The sequence below is a fragment of the Protomyctophum parallelum genome (assembly GCF_964188405.1).
Source record: "Protomyctophum parallelum genome assembly, chromosome: 14".
NCBI lineage: Eukaryota > Metazoa > Chordata > Actinopteri > Myctophiformes > Myctophidae > Protomyctophum > Protomyctophum parallelum.
In genome coordinates this window covers 19,434,072-19,457,976 of record NC_139709.1, presented here as the reverse complement: position 1 = coordinate 19,457,976, position 23,905 = coordinate 19,434,072, and the positions used below count along the sequence as shown (strand labels likewise).

At 42.1% G+C, this 23,905-nt stretch overlaps 1 protein-coding gene across 1 annotated transcript in view; it reads right to left on the bottom strand.

Annotated features, from left to right (window-relative positions):
• Positions 1–1,155: 1,155 nt before the first annotated feature.
• Positions 1,156–23,905, bottom strand: part of rab2a (RAB2A, member RAS oncogene family) — a 31,153-nt gene continuing 8,403 nt past the window's right edge. Inside the window, exons 2-8 of the mRNA XM_083781213.1 lie at positions 16,237–16,308; positions 15,934–16,001; positions 10,970–11,052; positions 10,128–10,220; positions 9,630–9,741; positions 5,893–5,961; positions 1,156–4,319 (exon numbers count right to left, since the gene is read on the bottom strand). Of these exons, the coding sequence (XP_083637339.1) occupies positions 4,224–4,319; positions 5,893–5,961; positions 9,630–9,741; positions 10,128–10,220; positions 10,970–11,052; positions 15,934–16,001; positions 16,237–16,308 (593 nt within the window). The 3' untranslated portion in view covers positions 1,156–4,223. The remainder of the gene's footprint in view (positions 4,320–5,892; positions 5,962–9,629; positions 9,742–10,127; positions 10,221–10,969; positions 11,053–15,933; positions 16,002–16,236; positions 16,309–23,905) is intronic.

The following is a 23,905-nucleotide window of genomic DNA, read 5'->3' as shown; positions in this document are numbered from 1 at the left end:
ACCATACCCAGAATGGTATATGAGTATAAGTTTAGATTCCCATATGGGAGAAGTGTGTTGAATTTGAAACTTAGCACATGCAGGGAAAACAGCCATCTGTTGCAGAAATATACATTGAACTTCATGGCCAGAAAGTATATGGACCGTCACCAGACATGAACCACTGATCCACATGGGACAGAGACAAAACGAATAAAACATAGGCTATTAACCTGCATGTTATACTCACCAGGCTCAACTCCATTTTCCTTGATAGCCTCATACGCAAGAAGAAATGACTTTGAACGGCATTGTAGGTCATCAATGTTGTGTACATATTCTGCTCACTGGTATACTGGTATATATTTATCACTGCCATAACATTTAACAATTCTATAAAATGAAAATTAGACTGGGTCCTTGTGCTCACTAGGACCACCATGGTCCATGGTATGCACCAAGCATCCTTGGTTACCAATTCAACTTTAAAAGTTATGTTATCCCTAAGGCCATTTATGGATATAGTGAACCCTGTTCCACCATCAGCAACCATACAGAAAACCTATTTAGCTATATATGCACAAAATGTCAACTTCAGTGTAGAAACACTGATGGGCTTTTGCATTTCAATTTTTTGGTGTATAATTTTGGAATTGCATGTAGTAAAAGTATCTCTTTAACACTGTCAGAAGATAATTTAAATGAACGGTCCCCCATAAACTATATTTCCCATTTACAGTTCAAACTTGAGATGAAAAATTTGAAAAGAATCTGCGTATGAAATGAAAGTACTGATTGGAAAATCAATACAGACTTCGATAAGATACGCGATTTAAAATCAAATAGGAACGTATGTAGGCCTACGCTTGAATCCATCCATGCGATGGCAAGTCGGGAACAGCATAGAAAATCAATGTAAATGCATGAATGTGTAAGTGTATCCTTATACAGCATGCTTATTTATAGTTGGGTTGATCATCTGGTTTTCCACTATCCCACAAAAATGATTCATGAATTTCAACATCTTTCTGTTCTTTCCAGATAGATAAAGCAGATGCAGTAAAAGTTTATGGATCTATTGTTTCTTTCACCGAGCATAAGACACCGAATAGTCACACAATTCTGAGAAAAGGAACAAGAGGAAAAATACTCAAAATAAACCAGGCCAGAAATGAATAAGGTTTTTGTTGTTTCATTTTAAAACATTTTTCTTTTCATAGCCAGATGATCATCAACATGACATTTGTAGAGTTTAGAATGTTTTTATTATAGTTTATTGTGATAGCATTTTCAATTTTTCTTTTTTTTTCCTTTTTTAAAATTTTCCAAAGAACCAACACAGCAAATAACGTCAAGGAAGGAAAGAAGAGGGAGAAGGTGGAGAGGATTAGAGAAAAGGAGAGGGTAGGCAGGGTAAGGGGAGGGGGGGGTCACATAGATAAGATATATCGGTCGGTCCATAGATAGATAGGATGGATGCTTTCAGGTTTGGCTTCCCCACCCCCCCCCCCCCGAGCCCCCCAGGGTTCACACATAATACATACCAATAATAAAGATCAGAATAATATTAATAACCGTCATATCTATGAACAAAAAGAGAAAAAAACACTTTGCAGAGGAAAGCAACAGGCCTCTAACCCAATTCACTTACACTGCTGTGATATCCAAACTCCCTACAGTAATACGTTGCCTGAAAACACCAACAGATAGAGAAGACTATAGTTTTATGTATGCATCATCCATGTATGCATGCATATATGCAGGCTGGTGTGGGCGAGAGAAACAATGTGCAGCGATACAAGACAACTTCAGTATTGGTACACATTTTTGAACGTGTCGACATTGTACGTGTGTATACAGGTTTGTCATTGTGTGTATGAATGCATATACTGTAGCCATGTAGATATGCACGTGTTAAGAACAATGCATCATAAACAAACATTAAAAAAAATTGAGCCATTTTTGCAGCTGTCCAAATCTCTGAGGTTAAGGCAGACAGCTGATGTCAGGTCAGATTTATTGGGCTGTGGTGGGTTTGGTTTTTTTGTCTTTAGGACAAAACGCAGGTAAACAAAAAATTTGGCATTAAAAAATAGAGATGAAAAAATATAGAGGCAACGTTGCTATACAATCTGAGAAGTTGAGGACAGAGTGCAAGAGAGAAAAGGGAGGGAAGGGAAGAAATTTGAGGGTAGATGGGAGGACAAGTAACAAGTAATGAATTAGGTAAAATATGATAAAATCTTGCCTATCACAGCAGGGCCTTGAAGCAAAATACTGCAGCAGTTATCAAGCTCTGATTATAGTACACATCTTCCAGCTAATTCATGGTAGATTTCTGGCTTTGCAAAAGGGATACCGCAAAATTTAAAATTTGAGTCAGTTTACCACCAAGCTTGTTATGGGGGGGGGGGGGGGATTAAGGTTATACATAATTTATCCTTCACAACCACAGCAACGGGTTGCTAGCACCGCTAATATTTCATCATGTAAACCCTAAGCTAACAAGCTAGTTTGGTGTCCTTTGATTTCAATGAGGAATGTCAACAATGTTAACTAGATGTTTTTTCTTATGTGAGGCACAAATACCAAACTTCTTACTTGCCATGTTGCGCCCAGTGACAACGCAGACAAGAAAGACAAAATGCCACGTGAAAGCAAGAGAAATGAAGGGAGTCATATATACACAGAACGCAACAGTTAAATACAGTTAAACAGTACAGCCTTAGTTTAAAACAAAGTTTTTTCCATTTGATTTAATTGTGGCCACTGCTCAAACCTCCTACATGATTCCTTCTCTCCATTTCCTTCAGTTTTCATTTCAATTCCAACTTAGTCACTTTTCACACAACAGTTTGGTCTTTTATTCCCTCCCATGACAGTTTAAAATAAATTGTTTAAACCACAGCCATCTTCTAGTGTTCATTAAATACAATTCAGCTTATGTCAAAAGAAAATTAAAAACAAAAAAACAATAAAGACACAAAGAGAGAAGAATTTACTAAAAACAAAACAGAACAAACTGTGAAAAGAATCCACCACAGTTGGTTTGCAGTGTGATAGGGCAGTTGCTAATGCCACCTTCACTCTAAACAAAAACAGATGCACTGAAATCACACAATTATATTGTCCCAAATACACAACAGACTGACACAACATGTTAAATATGTTGCTATTAACGCGTTGTGCCTGTATGTGCAAGCAGACAGTTGTGCCATTTCAACAAGTCCATTTTTTGAGTGCCTGCTGTGTGAAGCACAGGAAATACAGTCACCTTTTTATGTCTCTCCACTAAGGAAAGCCAGCTCATGATCTATTAAAAAAACATACTTGTAGATATCTTAAGTGTTTAAATACCTCTAATGTGATCATGTTGAGGGACTGACAAATTACGTTCCTCTGTGGAAAAACTGTGCTTTGCCCTGTCCTAGCTGTGGTTACACGTGTCGCTAGCTTCTTCTCGTTTTCAGCAAAAATGGATACATTGGCAGCAAGAGCAACAGTATCAGAGATAACATGGCTAAAGATAACCCCGCCATAGGTGGCCATGACTTAAGCCTGATTTATACTTCAGCGGCAAAGTGTTGTGTGATGTGTTGCTCGATTAAAAACATAACTGAAAAAAAAAAGTGTAATTCTTTCAGTTGAAAACACTTTATTTTTGTCGAGCGACATGAAGCACAACACTCTGGCTTCAGGCTTTTAGCGCAACGGCTCTCCAAACTCCAGCAGGTGTGCAATTCTCGATTCGGGTTTTTATAAAAATAAAAGACTTCAAATTCGTTTATTTTTTATAAAATATCAAAACCTGTACACCTCCAGAATTGTGAGAGTGTTCGCCTCTGAACATCTGTTTAGTTGACTTTGTTCCTGCGGGGGGGGGGGGGTTCCCAGTAGAAGGGAGGCAGAGCGGACGAGGCGTGGCTACTGGCTAGGCCCCTGGGCCCAGTGGAGTAGACGTCCTGAAGACACACACAAAGATGGAGATGGATGGAGAGATGGGGCGACAGCAGGAAACCAGAGAAAAGGAAGAACAGGGATGGATGGAGAGAAGGACCCGGGTGGATGAAGGGACAGAGGGACGAGAATGGAGAGGCTTAAACAAACTTGTTAGTGAGTGAGCATGGCCAGTTATGGAGAAACGCGAGGAGGAGGTCTGGACAAGGGAAGTATAGGGGACAGCGGGAGGAACAGTGGAAGGAGGGAGAGAGGGGAGGGTCTGAAGAGATGTGTTCAGATGGTGTTCAGCAGCATCCGCCCCCAGCCTGTTGTCCTCCCTGGTTACCGGACAGCGAGGAGTTGGTGGTAGGATGCTGGGGTCCGATCTTAATACCGTTAGCCTGTGCGGAGAGAGAAAAGAGATGTTTGGCTCAATTAGAAGGCCAGGGATTGTTCTTCATTAAAACGGTCTCGGTGGGCGACAGAGTGAGTGGGCGACATTAAAGCCCCCAACAGCATTCTTAAACACCTTCTTTTAGCGTCACAATAGACAGCATTCTGAGGCTTCCGAGGCTGACTCAATGCACTGCTTTGTGAACAAATGTTAAAAGCATAGTTATTCTCCTAAAATATAAAAGATTTACAGTCAATTTAGAAACACAGACAGGCGATGGAAGTGGAGAGAAATAGGAGTGAGAGGCAGTTCTGTGTGCGTGTGCATGCGTGTGTGTGTGTGTGTGTGTGTGAGAGAGAGATGTATGGAGCAGTTACTTTCATCCCTCCCCACTCTGCCCTTCAGACAGGAGTACAGTAGAGCATCTGAGAGCGCTCTCTCTCTCTGTACAGTACAGTACAGTGGTCTCTTCTCCTCTCTGGGAGGCTTGCCCTTTCTTGCTGTAGCCCTCTCGCTCTCTCTCCCTCTTTGGCTCTATATTCATATACACCCCCCCTCCTCCAGTAGCAGCAGTGCCCCTGGGAAACGCTGCGTGCCTTTAAATCACATTTATAGAGCTAAGGCCACGAGGGTGTGTGCGTATGTGTGTGTGTGCTAAGTTTGTGTGTGTTCTCACTGTGCCTGCCAACTGAGGGGGAGGAGGGGGTTCTACTTGGGGTTCCCTCTCTCTCTCTGTCAGCTGATGTGGTTTGGACCGAGTGCCTGGCCTCCCACTCATTTTTTTCCTTCTTCCCTCCCCCCTTCCTCCTCCTACTACTACTAATAACAAACAGACCAATGGCGGGAGAGGGGCTCGTCTGCCTCTGGCTCTGGCTAGCTGGATAACAGCCTGGACGACTGGCCCAAAAAGCGGTTGAATCAGTGACAGCCAGGCAGGCAGGCTGGCTGGCTAGCTGGCTGCCTGAGTGGCACACATGACTACTAGACTGGCCCGAAGGACCCGGCTTGCGGCGGTGTGGCTTTACAGACTGCATGAGCAACTGGCTGGGTTGGCTGACTGACTGTCTGTCTTACTGCTGCTTGACTGAGACCTTGTGGGATGTGAGGAATTTATGACCTGGCAGGGTGCCAAGCAGAGAGAGGGAGGAGAGAGGTGGGAGGGCAGCAGCAGTAAAGCAGGAGAGGGAGAGAGAGAGAGAGAGAGAGAGCAGGGGGACAAAAAGACGGAAGGGAGCGAGTGGAAAGTAGAGCAATGGAGGTAGAGAGATAGTTGTATATAGAGAGAGAGAGAGAGAGAGAGAGAGAGAGACAGAGACAAAAGCCGCTGGGTGTGGGTAGGAGGAGGGAGAGGAATGCTGGAAGTTTGGCTTGGCTGGACTCAATGGAGGGCCTAGCCCATAAGCCTCCCCCCTTCTCTTTGAGGCGAGAGGGAGCGTGGCAAACCACAGACATACTCCCAGAGATACCACAGAGACGAGAGAGAGAGGGGGGAAACAGAGAGAGATGAGGGGGAAAAGGACAAGAGAAAGGCAAGAATGATTGGAGAAGGAGAGGAGGAAGGAGAGAAGAGTCTGTCTTACCTCATTGTTGATATCAAACACACCCTCCTGGATCTTCTCGTAGATCTCCTTGGCTGTGTTGATGAATGCCTGAGAAAGACAGAGAGGTGAGGGAGCAATAGAGCCTTCGTTATTATTACATCTGTTTATGTTTAACTCATGATAATCAAAAGTTAGATATATAAAAAGAAGGCAGAAGAAAAAAAACACGTTCACAGGAAGGCAGCAGGCATTAAGGCCGCGGATGAGGAATGTTGAAGTAGTCTTGTTTGTATTGGACCTCGTTCAGGGCATTAGCGTCCAAACCCATTTGTGTGAGTGTTATGAGCAGAGCGGAGTAGCCAGCGACTGGCTTCCCACAGGCCTCCCAGACAGAGCTACTGGTTTGGGTTTTAATGGTACCACAGATCAACACGTATGTACGACGTGGTCACAGGACAAAGCAGAATCTAATTTGGGATCAATGTCCATCATCGCTTCCCTGAAGCCCCTTTCCCACTGTAAAAAACAAACACAATCCTCCAACACCAGCTAACATCTGGCTTCTGTCTTTAGCGGGAAAGGTTACAATCGGCATTCATTCCCGGGACAAATGACTCGTCACAGGTATTTATTGGCTCCAGCTCCGATTGTCAATGATGGAACCAGCACATAGACCAGTAAGTAGATAGATATGCACATCTCTGCCCCTTTTTCCTGGACACTATAATATAGTTTCTCCTGATGCAACGGGAAGAGGAAATCTAGAGACCAAGGGCTCTACCGTGTGAGTATATCACTCATATTTCTTCCCCTGAAAATAAATCTGCGAACCTGAAAAAGTATTTACAACATAACCTCTACAGTAATGATTACAACCATTTACTTTGGAATTCCCATTCCCAAGTAAATGAGAATTCGTCAGAACTTTGTAGAAGCAATTTGAACATTTCTGTAAATTAGAATCCTCTATTATACCACCCCCTGAGTCATCCATTTTCATAATTGCAAGGATTCCCAAAAGAAAAATTTTGATCGGTTTGGATAGTTTTAATTATTGTGCATCGCCTCTGGACAGCATGCATCCGAGAGAAATGATAGCAAGAGATGTGAGTGAGTGTGAGAGCGACACAACAGATACACACACACACACACTCAATCAATGGGAAAAGGTTATGAATGATTGATCCCAGTGGTCTCAAATTGACGTTGAGAAGACTTCATATGCAAACGTATACATTAAAAAATAAATAATTAAATAAGTAAAACTCGGCCAGACAGCATTTCTCTCTCACAGCTATAGAGCATAAGTTTAAAGACTTCAGAGTAAACTGCTGCGCGCACACACACACCCACCCTAGGGCCCTGTGCTGGGATTAAACTGGCGCAGAAGGCCCTGGGACCAGTGTGATACTACACACTACTGGTGGCAACAGCCGTTTTACAGCCATCCATCTGTGAGGAATAATAATAATAAAAGAAACAGTGCCCCCATCTGGTAAAATGCACACATTGTAACATGCTTGAATAAAAAAAAGTAAAATAAAAAAACCACCCTGTAAAGGGTTGTCTGCTTTCTTAAAACCATGCTGTGAAATGTGTTCTCTTTACATTTTACAAACAGCACACCGATGATGAGGCGAGTTAATGTCATTCTGTGTCCGCGAGGCTATTGCATTGGAAGCCCTAATGAACGTAAAGATGGATGTGTGGATGGAGGGCATAAAAGAACAGAACCAAAGAAAACAGGAGTGGGAAATGAGAAGAGAGTATGTTATGGGAATGTGCATCTCTGAGGGTCTTTCCAGCAGATTGGTGTCCACCCACGGACCCTGACGACCAGCCGAGGACTCCGATTGGCTGCTGGCTGTCACCGAGGGGAGGAAGGGGGTCATGAATATGTATGAGATATAACTGCTTGATGCACAGCTACGAAGGGGAGGAGGGGAGGTACATATCAGTTACTAGAGAGGGAGCAATAGAGATGGAGGGAGGAGAGAAGAGGGGGAGAGAGAAAGAGAGATGGAGAGAGGGAAAAAGAGGACAGAGAGAAGGATGGAAGGCAGAAAGGAATAAAAATGAGTAAATGATGGACGGCAAGGGACGGAACGATAGAGAGAGAGAGAGAGAGAGAGAGAGAGAGAGAGAGGAGACGTAGGGTATCAGGAGGATTGAGAGGACACTAATGAGACAAATTAATCATACCACACACAAGCAAGCACACACATGCACTCACACATGCACTTTTCCTGTATTCAACACCTCAGGAGAACAGCTGTGCGTGTACGTATACGTGCGTGCGTGTGTGTGTGCGCGCAACTGATAGTGTAGGGCATGAGAGGGGGGGGGGAAATCAATGTAAACACACACACACACACACACACACGATGGTGCCCAAGGCCTGGCGTGCTGTGGTGTGTAGGATGGGATTATTTATGTGATTGGATAAGTGAGAGAGGGGTCCCTGAAGACATCACCATGCATTCATTAAATATACCAACACACTGTATGTGTGTGTGTGTGTGTCTAAGAGTGTGTGTGTGTGACTACACAACAATTGGGCTGTGTGTATGTATTAACACGGCTATTTATGGTACATGCCATGAAGTGACGAAGGCACTTCATTTGGTACAACAGCTTTGGTTGGGTGGGTAAAATGGGTATGCATGTGGATTTGTTATGGCAGGTCGGGTCTTCATAAGCTGTGTGCCAACAGACGAGCCACTCACAGGTTGTGCCGTTTTCAAAGTAAAATGGGCAATTACTTGCACAAATCATCAGAATATTGATGATCAATAGTCAGCGCTTGAATGCATAAATGATTGATTGATCTTTTGGGGTTTTTTGTCTTTGTTTTTATTTTTGTAAAGTGATACTCCTGTGTTACCGTTAAGCAGAGTCTAATTCTAACATCACTGACGTACTGCAAGAGAGCATCCAAAAGAAGGTCGAAAAGTGGTGAAGACAACAATGCTGTAGCCACTGGACCACAATTCTCCTCTCAGGATGTTCTGTGTAAACCTCATAGTAACAGAGGGAGAGGAGACATTCGCCAAATGCTACGACAACAAATCTCAGATATTGTCAACTGCTCCCAACATCCCCAGCTTGCGTCTGCACCACCGTAATGTTCATATGCTTATAGACAACACAATAATAACCACCGTAATGTTCATATGCTTATAGACAACACAATAATAAGCCTGAGCTAATCATTCTGAGAGATCAAATTACATGTGCCGTGCGTCATAATCAGCCTATACATACTAGTGTTTACATGTACATGAACAAGAATGTCATAACAGTACGACACACGAGAGAAAAGTAAAGAAAAACGTGTGTGTGTGTATACAATATTGAGAATAACAATCGTACAGGGTGCAACTACTTGGCGATTACAGATCAACTGTATATAACCTACTCTCATGTGTGTGCAGTGTGCCAACAGTGTTGCTTCTCTTAGCTCCTCTAGAAGCAGTCAGAAATGAAGCACTAGTATATCCATCAGATCAAACCACGGAGAGCGCCCTGGATTAGGAGAGACGAGGCATTCTTTCTGCCGCGCTAACAGCTAAGTCAACGGGAAGCTAATATGGCTGTAGAGCGCGAAGGACGGTGGCCGAGAGTCGGACTGCAAAGGGAAAAAAATCTGAATATTCTTCTCTCGCCTGGTATCATTGAGGATGCTCTAAGACGTGTACACACGTCCAATGATTGGATTCCCTAGGACGTGTGGCCACGTCCTACGGACGGAAACGGTTAAGTGTTTGTTCTCTTACCTCCTCTACATTAGAAGCAGTCTTTGCTGAGGTTTCCATGAATATGAGGCCATGTTCTCTGGCAAATGCCTCTCCCTCCTCCTTCTTCACCTCTCTCCTTGACTCCAGGTCACTAAACGCACACACATACAGATACACATCAACACAGACGCACATAGGAGCAATTGCATCAGAGTAGACCACATGCTACACTAGCTTGCGTCTATTCAAGGTTACAGTAATGTTATCAAGACTGCATGGGATGGCACGTTGTGCACACTGCAGTCTGTGAGTCTGTGGCTGATATTTTGTAGAAGGATGTGAGCGATGACTCTTGTAGCAACAGAGCAAAAGCAGGTAGAATATTTCAACCCCTTGGAAGATTGTGGACACATTTTGTGGACTGATTTCACAAATGGCCATTTCTCAGACCGGGTCTGACATTTTTAGTCTCCATGCATATGTACATAGAATGTGAAGCAAGGCCTCATCGAAGCACATGGTCGATAGAACGCTTACCTCTTGTTTCCGATGAGCATGATGACCATGTTAGAGTTGGAATGTTGGCGTGCGTCCTCTAACCAAGTTGTCAAGTGGTTGAAGGTGTCCCTTCTGTCGAATACATAGACACAGCAGTCAGCAAATGATTATTCAGTCTTATACACCGACTGCTTACATATTACCAGAGCTACCAACCTGCACACATTTTGTGTACCAACCACGCAATTCTAGGTGTCTATACGCCTAGAATTGCGTGGTTGGTACACAAAATGTGTGCAGGTTGGTAGCTCTGTATTACTTAGCCACAAGTGTAGATACTGCAGACAGGAAAGCAATAAAAGCACACTTCATTTATTGTAGTATGCGTGTCTGACCAACTCTGCATTTATGTTTGACTGAACTCTTTTAAAATTGTATGTGGAGGCTTTTCTCTCTTTACACTTCATTCAATGTCTTCCACCGTTTTGTTTTTGTGTGTGGTCCACTGGAAGCCGCTCCCTCCCTGCACTGCTCTGCTCTACGTGGTCGATATGAACATTCTCAGTGCAAAAATACGTCAAACTAATCTCTCTCTGCCCTGCTGTCACACAGTTCACAACTGGATAAGTAAACTTTCCAGCCGGAGGAAAGGCCAATAATGTCATGGGAGGCTGAACCACAGGGGACTGGCGTGTATTCAATGGGAATTATCAGTATCCCAGTTTCAGCTGCTGGCGATGACACTGTCCCTCTCTCCATGTTTGTCCATCTGGATTTTTTTTTTTTTTTAAGAGAGAGAGAAGGAACCAGAAACTTCCTGGTTCATACGAGTGCACGCCGACTACGGAGGTTCCATGGCTCCATTTGATTGGCTGCGTTACCTTGTGATGTCGTAGACTAGCAGTGCTCCGGCTGCTCCTCTGTAGTAAGACCTGGTGATGGAACGGAATGACTCCTGACCAGCCTGGAGATGTAGAAATAAATGGATATTCATTAACATCCAAGTAAGATGAACGATTGTCCTAGGATGCTTGTCCTAGGGGGTTATGGGTCTTTTTCCATACATACACAGTAAAGACACAAAGGAGATAAATATATCTGAAACAAGAAATTGTGATGAAATGGATTAATTCCCGTTTATCGTGGTAAAAGAATAAATGCACACACAGTAACAAACAAGAAGTCAAGATTCTCGCAAATTGGCACATGCCCAGTCCCTGGTTTTAGTCCTGATCCCCTAGTGGATTCCAGCTCCTGGTGTTCGAGTGAGCTGGGAATAGTGAGTAAGGGGACAGAGCAGGGCCTGTTATGTGGACACAATGGACTTCTCTCTGACACAATCCCTGTTGTCTCTCCGCTTTCCAAAGTCTCTCTCCCTCTCTTTCTGCTTTACAAAGTCTCTCTCTCTCTCTCTCTCTCTCTGACAGTGTTCTTCGGATCAAACCTGTGTCACTCTAGTTACAGTGCAGTCTCCAAACTCAGCAGCACCTTGTTCACTGTACTTCCCTGGCTGCACCATACAATTTCTCATTCTGTTCATGGGTCTAGTCCGCTCCACACTTCTGTCCCTCATACACTGCCTTTCACTACTCTCCAATGGGGGTGTCAAGACTGACCCCTCTCTCGTTTTTGTAGGACCGCTGATGCGACCAACTCAGTCTTCCCACACTTTCTTTCTTCCCAAAACCTTTCCAGAATATTTAACCCAATTTCCAGGCGCAATAATGAGTCTCTTTCAACTATGTGCAATGCCCAAAGACAGGCTGTGTAGCAAAAATAAAGCATTTATTCCATTCCAAATGTTATGTCAAAGTTATACATGATAAATGTATAAAATGTACTGTATATATTGTAGTGACCCCGCAACACACCCAGCCATAACTTGGCATATCTTGGCATTGGTCGTTGCCTGCAGAGCTGGAGACCAGGGTTGGATTCAAGCTTGGTGCGCAAAACGTTACAATACGTATAAACAACCATATAATTACATGTATGTTACAAATTTCATGTAATGTTATACATGTTTTGGAAAATGTATTTTTATTAACTAAATCCAGACCAAAAACAATACATAGTCAAATATGTTTCCAGGACCATTGATAAACCTTCCAAACCGTCTAATTTCAACATATTTCCAGGAATGCCATGACTGTGGGGACCCTGCACCACTGTACTCCCTGTTTGAAGTCCATCGCTCAAGCAGGAGACCCGGACGGTTCTCGAGATATGCACGCAGGGGATTCTAGGCATTTATCGATCCATAATAATAATAGCTTATTAGCACATTTATAGTTTGATAATAATTCTACGCTCTCTCTGCAGTGTAACATTGTTGGCTCTGTGTGCTTTTAACCCGGTAGCAAATACACAGCACACCGCTCTATAGTCTTAACAGACAGCTGCAGCGTCTCCTTCTCAAAGGATGTATCCCAACAGGCAGACAACCAGGCCATGAGTCAGTCAGTCAGTCAGTCAGTAATGCCATTAGTGTATAAATGATAAATGAGTTCAAAAAAGAGAACGCTGTGTCTGTCTGCCATCTGGTGCGCGCACACATGCACACACACACACACACGCACGCACGCACACACACGATATATCTGTCTCCCCTGGTTCTTCTTTAGGAGCCTCTAACCTCTGAGACCACTAGAAGGCTGCCAGGTAACAGTACAATGTTGTGCGTTTTATTTGGAGGTGTCTTCAACAAACTGTTTGTGAGCCACAACTGAGACACTTAAACTTCTATTGACTTTGGGGTATTTGACCTCAGGGAGTGCGTCCTCCTAACGAGCCATGAAGGAAAAAGACATGGTGTCCTTGCTGCAATGGGCAGACGACCAGAGTCAGAGCATCCTGTGGAGTTTCAGACTAGCTCCACTGTGGCTCATAGAGCTCTGACTCCACCTGCTGGCCAGCATGTTAACTGCACCTAAATTGCATCACATTATGGACATTGACGTGTCAATAAAATGACATAATACAGTGTTCCCTCTAGAATTTGTTTAGCAGAGGAGGGTGGTGGCGTAGGAATGTTATCGTCTCAATCTGGGTTGGTGTGGGTGTGCGTGACCCCCCCACCACACAAACACACACACACACACACACACACACACACACACACACACACACACACACACACCAGGTAGTATGAAAACACTGTCTGCTCTTAGAAATGCTCTGCTAATGTTTTAAAGACGTAGTGAAATGAAAAATACAGTTCACACTTTTAGACAATATATCTGGTCATCATATGGGCATACCTAACAATGGATGCCAAAACTATAGGATCATTTCCATTTTTGGGGGACAACTTCAAATATTGGCAAGATAGTATATTCAATAGTTGCTTGATAGATTAAAAACTGATTATCCAACATTCCGTCAACTCACTTACACTGGACGGTGAAACCGTTCCCAAGGTGAAATTCTTAGCACACAAATTAAAGCAACCAAAATGGATTCTGCCGATGTATGAAATTACAAAACCAGACACACCTTTTGTTTTTTGTATGTTCATAACGATTGTGTTTGTTATTGTGCAAACGTCTATTTACCAGTGAGTCGGTCGCAGAAGCATAATATGCTTCTGCGACCGACTCACTGGTAAATAAAAAATCAGGAAGAAGTCATGGTAGGCAATATTATTGCCTACCATGACTTCTTCCTGATTTTTTATTTTCTCCAAAAAATGCTGAACCAGGTTTTGTAATACATGCTGAACCAGGTTTTGTAATACAAGTATGGGCAGAATCCACTCCAATGTTCTCATTCACTTGTTAAAAGTGGGACATTGTGACCCCTTTTCACTGGATGATAAATATTGGTGAGAAAATCAGTATTTGCAGATGCTCAACATCAAATGATCGGATCGGGAGAAAAAAAAACGTGATCGGGACATCCCTAGTTATTTAGTGCTGGCAAGGTAAACAAAACCCAAATAAGTAAGCCTTGTAGAGCCATGAGGCCCATAGAGCAGGAGCCTATCTCCCGTTTCTGTAGCGCGAGGAAGTAAGTACACACCCTGGACATGATGTACAAGTACACACCCTGGACATGACGCTAGCATGTCGCAGTGACTTACCCCAATCCAACCCTTGATGCTGCAGAGTTTGTCACTCAGCATCAAGGGTTGGACTGAGGTAAGTCCCTGCAGGGAGACACTGAGTCTTTGGTATGACCCGGCCAGTTCGAATCCAGACCTCACAGTCTCCGGGCGGACACTCAAGGCCACTGAGCCGCTACCAAAAGTATGTCCTTTAAACATTGAACAGCCCTGTGTTATACCATGCTTTCAAGTAGTCAGTTTCACCATGTTCTTTAGTTTAAAGACCCCCCAAAAAAGGTGAACACTGATGAAGAAGGATTATGAGGGGGGGGAAAAAACATGGCAGCCACGACTTTGGCCTGGTGGAGACAACAATAATTATTTTGTTTTAATCTTCATAATTATGGCATACAGCTCATGAAAATCAAAAAATCCTATCTCAAAATATTAGAATATTAGACATAATCCAGAAAGGCCGACCATTTTAAAAGTATATTATTAATGGTCTGGGCTACTTTTTAACAAATGATTTCATCAATGGGGTGTGGCATGGAGGTGATCAGCCTGTGGCACTGTTGAGGTGTTATGGAAGCCGAGGTTTGCTTTGATAACAGCCGTGAATTCATTTGTATGGTCGAGTCTTATGTCTCAGACCTTCCTCTTGACAATACAACCTAGATTCTCTGTGGAGTTAAGGTCAGGCTAGTTGGCACAGTAATACTATAGTCCTGCAACGAGTCGGATCCACGGGCAGAAAAGATACTTTTATAAGTTAACGGGTCGGGTACGGGTACGGGCGGAACGCAACGAGGGTGGGTGACCTTTTTTAATCAGTGTACCCGCACTGCGCAATGTTATAAACAGCAGCTGAGCTGGGGGTTTTCCTCAACAGTGGAGACAAGTTAAATCCGTCACATGCCCAAGGAATCGTCAGTGATATCACATCACTGCCGATTCCTTCATAATGGCGTTCGGTTTCTGCTGCTGTGCTTCCCTGTGCTACTTCCTTGTTGCATAGCAGTGACATCACGGCCGAATCCTTGCTTCCTTAATCCTTATCGTAGTATTTCACGTGTGGAGTTTATTTTTTTATCACCAGGCTGCAGCCTGTAGCCTATATTTTCGTTCACGCTGATGAAACACCAAGGGATTATAATGCCAACATTCAACACAAGATGTAAAGCTAACCTAGGTAATGTTGGCCTAATGTGTCACTCTGTCTAAGTGTAAATAAAGTTAAAAAGATTAGCCTGATGAGTGATGACCATGTTTGAAACGACTCATCAGGCTAATCTTTTTTTTATCATCCTCTCCTTGTTGATATATTATGCCAATATGCCATTTAGGTCGAAATCATTATATAACTTTATGTTGTGATAATAAGCAGCAGTAGTCAGTCAGTCAAAGTCAACTACATGTCTTCCGTTCCGTGTGCAACACACTGCCGCCGCCCACCACCTCCACCACCATTAAATATTGTTTTCAAAAGTAGCCTAGACCAAGTATTGACTGCATACATTAATATACTTTTCAGATGGTCGACATTTCTAGATGATGTAATATTCTAATATTTTGAGATAGGATGTTTTGATTTTCATGAGCCGTATGCCATAATCATCTAGATTAAAACAATGTAAAAACACAGATGCTGTCCCGGATTGAAAGCTATAAAACGTATAGGTTACACAGTACACCCATTTGTCCTCAATATCCAAACTCGGTCAACGACAAAAAACAGGCATGCTCGGATAAAAACCTATTACATCATGGTCATGCTATTATCAAACATTTGTATATTACCGTGTCCCAGATCTGCAGTTTGATCTGTTTTCCATCTATAGTGATCATCCTCGCTCCAAACTCCACACCTGGACACACACGCATACAAATCATTGTTATTTCATATGGCCACACCATCAAGGTAAAATGGAGCTTCATGTCCGTCTATCAGAAGGAATCCTGATGCTAACATCAGTAACAGTGTAACAACAGTTCTAAGTGCCTCCTGATAGTTTCATACAGCACATCAGAGCATCTGCCATATTTATTGACTGAGATATTGGCATCAGCTGCAGTGTCGTAAACTCTCAGAGAGGGTCTTACCAATAGTGAGGTCGTGAACTGGCTGAAACCTCTTGTCTGTGAACTGTAGTAATAGACATGACTTCCCCACACCTGAAACAGAAAAACACACGCAAACTCAGTCCCAGAAGTTGTGAAACAGATCCTTAGACACATGCATGCACACACAGCCTCGTTATCAATTATTGTTACAGAGGTCTGAGCATCCACTTAAACACACACACGATAACAAAAAAATAATAAGAGGTCGCCCCCTGGATTTTCAACAAGAGCCAGTAGTTAGTTAGTTGTAGATCTAAGGTTAGATGGCATCACGTACACCAGTTTAATTGTATAACCATGTCCGCGTATGACTTAGGAAAAATCATACCACATGATCACGATAGTGACGATACTGTACATTATCATACTGTGTGCTGCAGAAGATGGTTTAAGTGTGATTCACATTATATTCACTTGAGGAATCACAGAGAGGGAAGGGAGGTAGTTTGTTGACCTCTGTAGACAGATAGTCAGATATTGGCTCGTGATGGGCTCTATTAACCCATTCTGACCTGAGATCAGATTCTAAAAATGTCTTCTACATCCTGACAGTTTTCTGAAAAAGCTACATTTCTATGTCAGTCGTTATTCGATTTTTCAAAAATTGCAGACCTACAAGCTCGTAGCGTGAGCTTGTAGATCTGCTATTTTTCAATAGCTAAAGCATAACATGATGATAACACCAAAAGGGGTTCCCGCCCAAAATGGCAAAAAAGAAAAAGAAAAAAAGAGCCCATCTACAACGCATTGTCAGCTTGTAGATGGATGTTGTACAACATGGATCTTAGATTTGTTTGTGTGACTTTTCATGAAAGACTACTTTGAAGTATTGTTCACCACTGGTGTTTACCGTCTAATTAAGAGCCAGTCTCAGGCCAGACGGCTGGGTATGCTGGAGGATTAATGCCCTCTCTTGCTCACACAGGATGTTGCTTTTTTCATCCTCAGAGGTCTACAGCAGAAAGGTTAATGTTGATAGAAAGAACCTTTAGGAAATAAAGTAGTGTCTCGTGCATATGTATGTGGCAGCCAGGCTGGACATCAAAATGGAACTCTCCACCCACCCCATTGTTTGAAGAATCAACTCTTATCAGTCTGTTTCTAACACCCAATTACCATGCAGCAGCTTTACCCCCCATCTTCTCACAGTGTGATATTATAAACAGGCTTTCTTTAAAGCAATGTTCCATTTACGGCACTTTACTTTTGCAGAGTTCACAAAAGAGCACCAGTTGGCCACTGTTGGGAACCATATAGTCTGAGTTTTGCCAATGACTATGACTAAAGGCCCATTTATATTCCCTTTACGTATGAAAATAAATATATCTGATTCAAATGTGAAGTAACCATCACTGCTCACATACTACTACTGCGTCTTTTGCATTGGCATGGATGTTAAGCAATAAATTCAGTAGAGTGCAGTTCATGGTCAAAGGTTTCAGATGTACACTTTAAGAAATCTTGCATAAAGACGGATTAAATGAAAGCAGAAAATGGACAAAAGACTAACATTGACATTAAATTAAAAGTACATGATTAATCCACTAATATCCACAGCACTGATGCATTCTGAACGGTCAATCCCCACTCAGTCAGAAGGCATCTACACATCTATCAATTTCACGGCTTTAGCCGAAATTGACAACACACAGGAAAGACTATATTAGTGCGTGTCTGTGTCACGCATCCTAACCTAACAAGCTTGTAGTCGACAGGTTATTTATATAACACGCAATCAAGCATAAATTAGGCAGAACATTTTCATTGCTCATCTCTGCAGACTCTGCCTCCTTATTTGCATAACTCCTCAACTCGAGACAGGCGATTGGTCAAACAAGAGGCCAACCTCCCCAACATCCAGGGGGTCAGAGGGCATTGCCATAGCAACAGATGGCACTAGCTCCCGTGTTCAGAGCGACCATTTTAGCCCCAAATGTCAACAGTCACCATAAGGGAGACATTATCGGAGATGGAAGGGTGATAATGTAATTGTTCACCTCCAGCTGAAGGCATGTCTCACCAGATTCTTGCTGACAGGTTTAACGCATAAAAGAAGATGAATGTTGCAAGGCAACCGTTTAACATTCTTAGAACTTGCAAATATGCTGGCAATTTTGTTTTGTTTTCGTCCCAGACACTAGTTTTTCTTTTCAACCAGGACTGTAGTTACACAATCACGGTTTGTATACTATAGATAGATAGAGACAGACAGACACACACACAGTCTGTCAGTCAGTCAGTCAGACGGACACAAAGAAATGTTTGAGCTATTCTCAAACATTTTAGAGAAAAATCAATGTAAAAGTGTTACAACTGTGACTGAGATGATAGCAAACATTCCTCTGATCATACAACCCAGCAACGCTTAGCAGCTGTGGTAACATTGTTAATTCTAAGAGTACAGATCAGCCATGTTGAATGAGATACACAGAGAGAGAGAGAGAGAGAGAGAGAGAGACCTTCCTCTTTATTGTTTCCCAGGGTTACCATCACCAGGCAGTGGCGTTGCTAGGCAGGGGCTCTGTGGTGATGGGAGGATGGAGAGAGAGACTCTTGTATATTGTAGCGGTCTGGTGGTAACCTTCTATGTCCAAAACTGTTCTTGCACGTTCTGGGCAAGTTCTTGAAATGATGTCCTATGGCAGCCAAGTCTATGGACTTTTAATGTTTGTTTAGGACAGCAGTTAAACATTAACGACGTGAGACCTCATGTGGCAAATAAAAACACATCTTGTGACTGATTTTGTTTTATATACAATAATAACACTCAGCATTCATGTCTCGTAACGCATTTAGTGGCAGTGAATCTGCAATGAATGAGTCACTGAAGACTTGTACTAAAAGTCAAAATGATGCTTCATTTCCCTAAAACTAAAAACATGCCCCCCGTGACATCATGTGGCAGCCACAGTGGGTGGCTGTTTGTTATTGTAAAACTTTCGCCGTATTAGCAGTTTTGGCAGTTCTGAGCTAACGTTTTTCACGAAATTCGGCAGTATGGTAGAGGGCCGTGAGGATCCATCAGGAATTGAAGCTCACACTCATCGAGTGTGAGCTCAAGACCTCTGATCTTTAGATCTCTAGATGAAAAAAAGAAAAATTATTTTCTCGATCCATTCTTTGGCCACGTCACATAAATTGCATTTCCATACATGCCAATGGAGTCTGACTGGTTATGGGACTACATAGCGTTGGCAGAACCCCTTCAGCCAATCAGCCTAATCATAGTCCAGTCTACCCGCGCCATGTGAACCACACAGAACTGAGCAGGTTCGAGCTGACCTAGGTAGAATCTAATTAAAACCCACATGGGCAAGCCCATTTGTGATGATTTGATTGGCTGAGCACGGAATATGATGTTGTATGATAATAATAATAATAATAAAACTTTATTTGTATAGCACCTTTCATGACATGAAATGCAGCTCAAAGTGCTTTACAGAACAATGGAGAATAAAAGAAAAGCGAGGCAACGACATTAAAAAATCAAGCAGTAATGCAATACAGTGAGGACATGAATAACAAAAACAAAAAAAAGATCAATTAAAAGCAATGTTGTAGAAGTGGGTCTTGAGCTGAGCTTTAAAAATGTCTACAGAGGCTGCCTGACGAAGGTATAGTAATACTTCTACGGGCCGTCGGCATGGAACAAGCTCCCACTATACTATAGTGGGAGCTTGTTCCATGCCGACGGCCCGTAGAAGCAAAAAGCTGCTTCCCCGTATTTTTTTGTTGCCATTTCTTTAGGCAAAGCGAGCAGGCCAGCAGTGGAAGACCTTAGGGGGGCGGTTTGGGACATATTTAGGCAGGCAGTCATGTAGGTAGGAAGGTGCGAGACCATTGAGAGCTTTATAGACAAGTAAAATAAATTTAAAATCAATCCTAAAAACAACCGGAAGCCAGTGCAGTGATGCCAAAACTGGAGTAATATGTTCTCTCATCTTAGTTCTAGTTAAAACTCTGGCTGCTGCATTTTGGACAAGTTGTAATCTGTCAGTTGTTTTCTTAGGCAGTCCTGAAAAAAGTGCATTGCAGTAATCAAGCCGAGAAAAAACAAAGGCGTGGATTAGCGCTTTTGCATCGTCCAAGGACAAATGATGATGATAAGAGCGCCCCTCAATTCACACAAGTGTGATTTATATTTATTACTTTCAGTCAATGTTTATATAGCTCATTGTGTATATTGCGTATAGCTTTTCTTTTTGGGCTTTGGATCGCCGGCTGCGATCGGCTGGGTATTTATGTATGTATGTCGGGGTATGTATGTCGGTGTCCTCTCTTGTCTAAGAAACCAATATTGAAATATTGAAACCAATATTTAGAACCACTATCCAATTAAATTTTGCTCTTGTAGCTGGGGATCACAATTAATCCCACAGTCAAACTGTTAAATTATTATACATATCAGATGATTAAGGATGAGTAGCATTTGTTCCTTCACATCTAGAGAGAATGTGTGTCATTCATTGGTGAATGTTTCCAGTTTCCACCTGTAATCATGATGTAAACATAGACTGCCTCACCACCACCACACAGAGTGTTTACCTGTGTGGCTAACAGAGTTGCGCTTATCAAACTACGGTCATTCAAATAAGTGGAGAGAGCAGCTTACCCCATAAGAACGAACAGCGGAACTGACTGGCTTCATTTTGGACTGGGTGCAGTGTTCATTTTGACAGCAAATTTTGATTCAGTTTTAGCCATGGACTTTGGAATAAAATTCCATTTAGGTTTAGTCATATTTTTGTCATCTCTTTTGTGGGCCTTGGTGCATTTTTTTACACTGCATGTTGAAAATAGCTGATCTACAAGCTCACAATGTGAGCTATTTTTAGTTCTCAACCAAACATAATGTGTCTTTTAGTTCTACTGGGTCTCTTCTAGTTTGTCTAGTTTTTATTCGTTGACGAAATTGTCAATATATTTAGTCTTTGTTAGTTTTAGTCATCATACTATCATAGCTTAGTTTTTGTCAGAGAAAAAAAAAGGTTGACACATTTAGTTTTAAGTTCATGAAATTAACACTGAATAGTCTGAATACATTTCTTACCAAGAATTTTCTTCACCAATGTGTTTATAAGGTGTTTACTAACATATCCCACAGTGGTTTCTATTCAACCACCCTAGGGCACATTTGGGCAAGTGGCTATGGCCAAATTTAGCCCAAGGAGTGATTTTCGTGCAAAACTAATGCTTGGAATGGATTCAGAATCATGAAAAAACCCTAGTTTGACATGTCACATGCTACTTAAAGCATAATGAAATGTAGAACATTTTGCCTTATAATGGTTGTTGTATGGCACCTCAACTTTCAGCAGCTGTCAACATTTCCCTAGGGTAGTTGAATAGAAACCAATGTGGGATATGTTAGTAGATAGACACCCTTACAAACACATTGGTGAAGAACATTCTCGTAAGAAATGTATTCCCAGATTTTACATTATACTGATAATATTCCCTGACTACTGGTGCTAACTCAGTAAAATCAAGACACCAACAATTTCCATTGCTTCGATTTGTTATCCATGTACAGGCGTCATGTATTTGACACTACAAGTAATTCACAAAGCACTGATTAAATAATAAATAATAAAAGTCGAGTCGTGGGATCTCAGGAGGCATTGTTTAACTATAAATATTATTTAACTTCTCCTCAAAAACTGTTCTGCTCTAGCAGCAATACATGCTCCTTCCGTTTTTCACCCCCTGGCAGTTCTCAGACTGGATGCCCATTCATTAGGCCTAGACTAGGCTAGTAGTAGAAGAGTGCTTGATTCAAAGATATTACCCACATTGCTATTTCTACCACGGCTGTGAGGTAATGCTGACCTGCTCGACCAGCGTGGAACAGACTTGGGCAATATATCGATATTACCGTTTATCGCGATATTTGAAATCAATATCAGTAATATCGTGGAGTATATAAATAATATTGAATACCGATAATACCCAATATCGTAATTTTACCGTCATGTAAATATGGATTTTACAAGTATTTCATTTTAAACAACTATAATTTGCCTAATAACTTAGTGTCCATGCATTGACTGGCACTGACGCTGAATTACGGCGACAGCAGCATTGTCGGACCGCCTCCGCCCAGGAAAGCAAACAAAACATGGCGCCGGTGAGAGTAACGAGTCCTAGCAAGTTGGTTCATAAAAAAACATCTGGAAAGTGGAAATACTGCTGTTTGGCAGCATTTCGGGTTCCAGCCAAATTAAAAAGGCTGATAATCGATAATACCGATAATCGCGATATTATTCACAGTATCAATACCGATATCCAAAAATCAATATCGCCCAAGCCTGCCAGGCTTTAGTTCTGTAATAATAATAATGAATTCAATAGGGCTTAGCACTACTGCAGAGATTAAAATATGGTGCATTTTGCATCCAAAAACAGTTTATAGTTAAGGGACGCAATAAAACAACAACCTCTGCATGCATGTACTACTGTACTGTTTTTGAGTGGTGCAACCACTCCTACAACCAGCAATGTCCGTGTACCTGTGTGAGCACGAGTATGTGACTTATTTATACCAGTAGGGGGCACCAGCAACAGAGAGAGGGGTAGTGCTGTGTCTCAGAGAGAGAGAGAGAGAGAGAGAGAGAGAGAGAGAGAGACAGAGAGACAGAGAGACAGAGGGAGAGACAGAGGGAGGGGGGGGGGGAATTGCAACACTCGGTTCACACGTGTGTGATTTTTTATTCTAGTTTAGTTTGCTAGCTTTAGTTATAATAATAATTTCTTCTTCTGTTCTCTAAATGAATATAACCAGAATTATTATAACCATATAAAATGAAATGGGAGTTAAATGCTGCAATTTGTAAAAATGGCAAAATATGACTCCTAACGTTTTTGAAGTGGGACTCATCTAAAAGACCATCCCTCCCTGCATCCTGGGACTCATCCTGGGACATTGAAAACCAATTTACATCACTGCTACTGTGCAGTGCTCGGGCCCCCCAATAATAATAATAAACTTTATTTGTAACACTCTACTCAGAACAGAGCCACAATACTTGGGCCAGAGCCACACATTTTACTGAATAGAAAGACTAGACACCACAAAATCTATACTATATGTCAAAGAACCGCGGCTTTGTATTCTATATAAATCCCATCTAGTTACGTCACTTTTTAAAATAACCACCGCCCCAAAAAAATGTAACTCTGAAACCATAGCTGATAAGATAAACAAATCCAGCAAACTAGGAAACCACACAATGCAGTGGAAAAACTTTTCCAGAAAGACGGAAAAACAACTTTATTTGAACGCTGTTCAAATTGAAAATGTCTGTTTGCTCCATTCAAGTACATCAGTTGTACAACCCTATCATGCAGTTAGTTAGCTAGTGCATTTAAAGGTATATTCAGTGATTTCACTCAAAAAACCTTAGGTTTCGTTTTTGGCTTGGGACCCAGCCTTTCGTCCAATCAGGATAGAGAGTCAAAAACGAAACCTAAGGTTTTTTGACCCCCAGGGGTTAACTGGGGACAGGGACGAACTCCTTATATGGTCAGCACACTCTATAGTAGGGAGGATTATCACAACAAAACAAAAAAATAAGTGATATTTGAATTAAGTGAAATCACTGAATATACCTTTAAGGCTTGTGATGGTAAAACAGTAGAATAGGTTGAC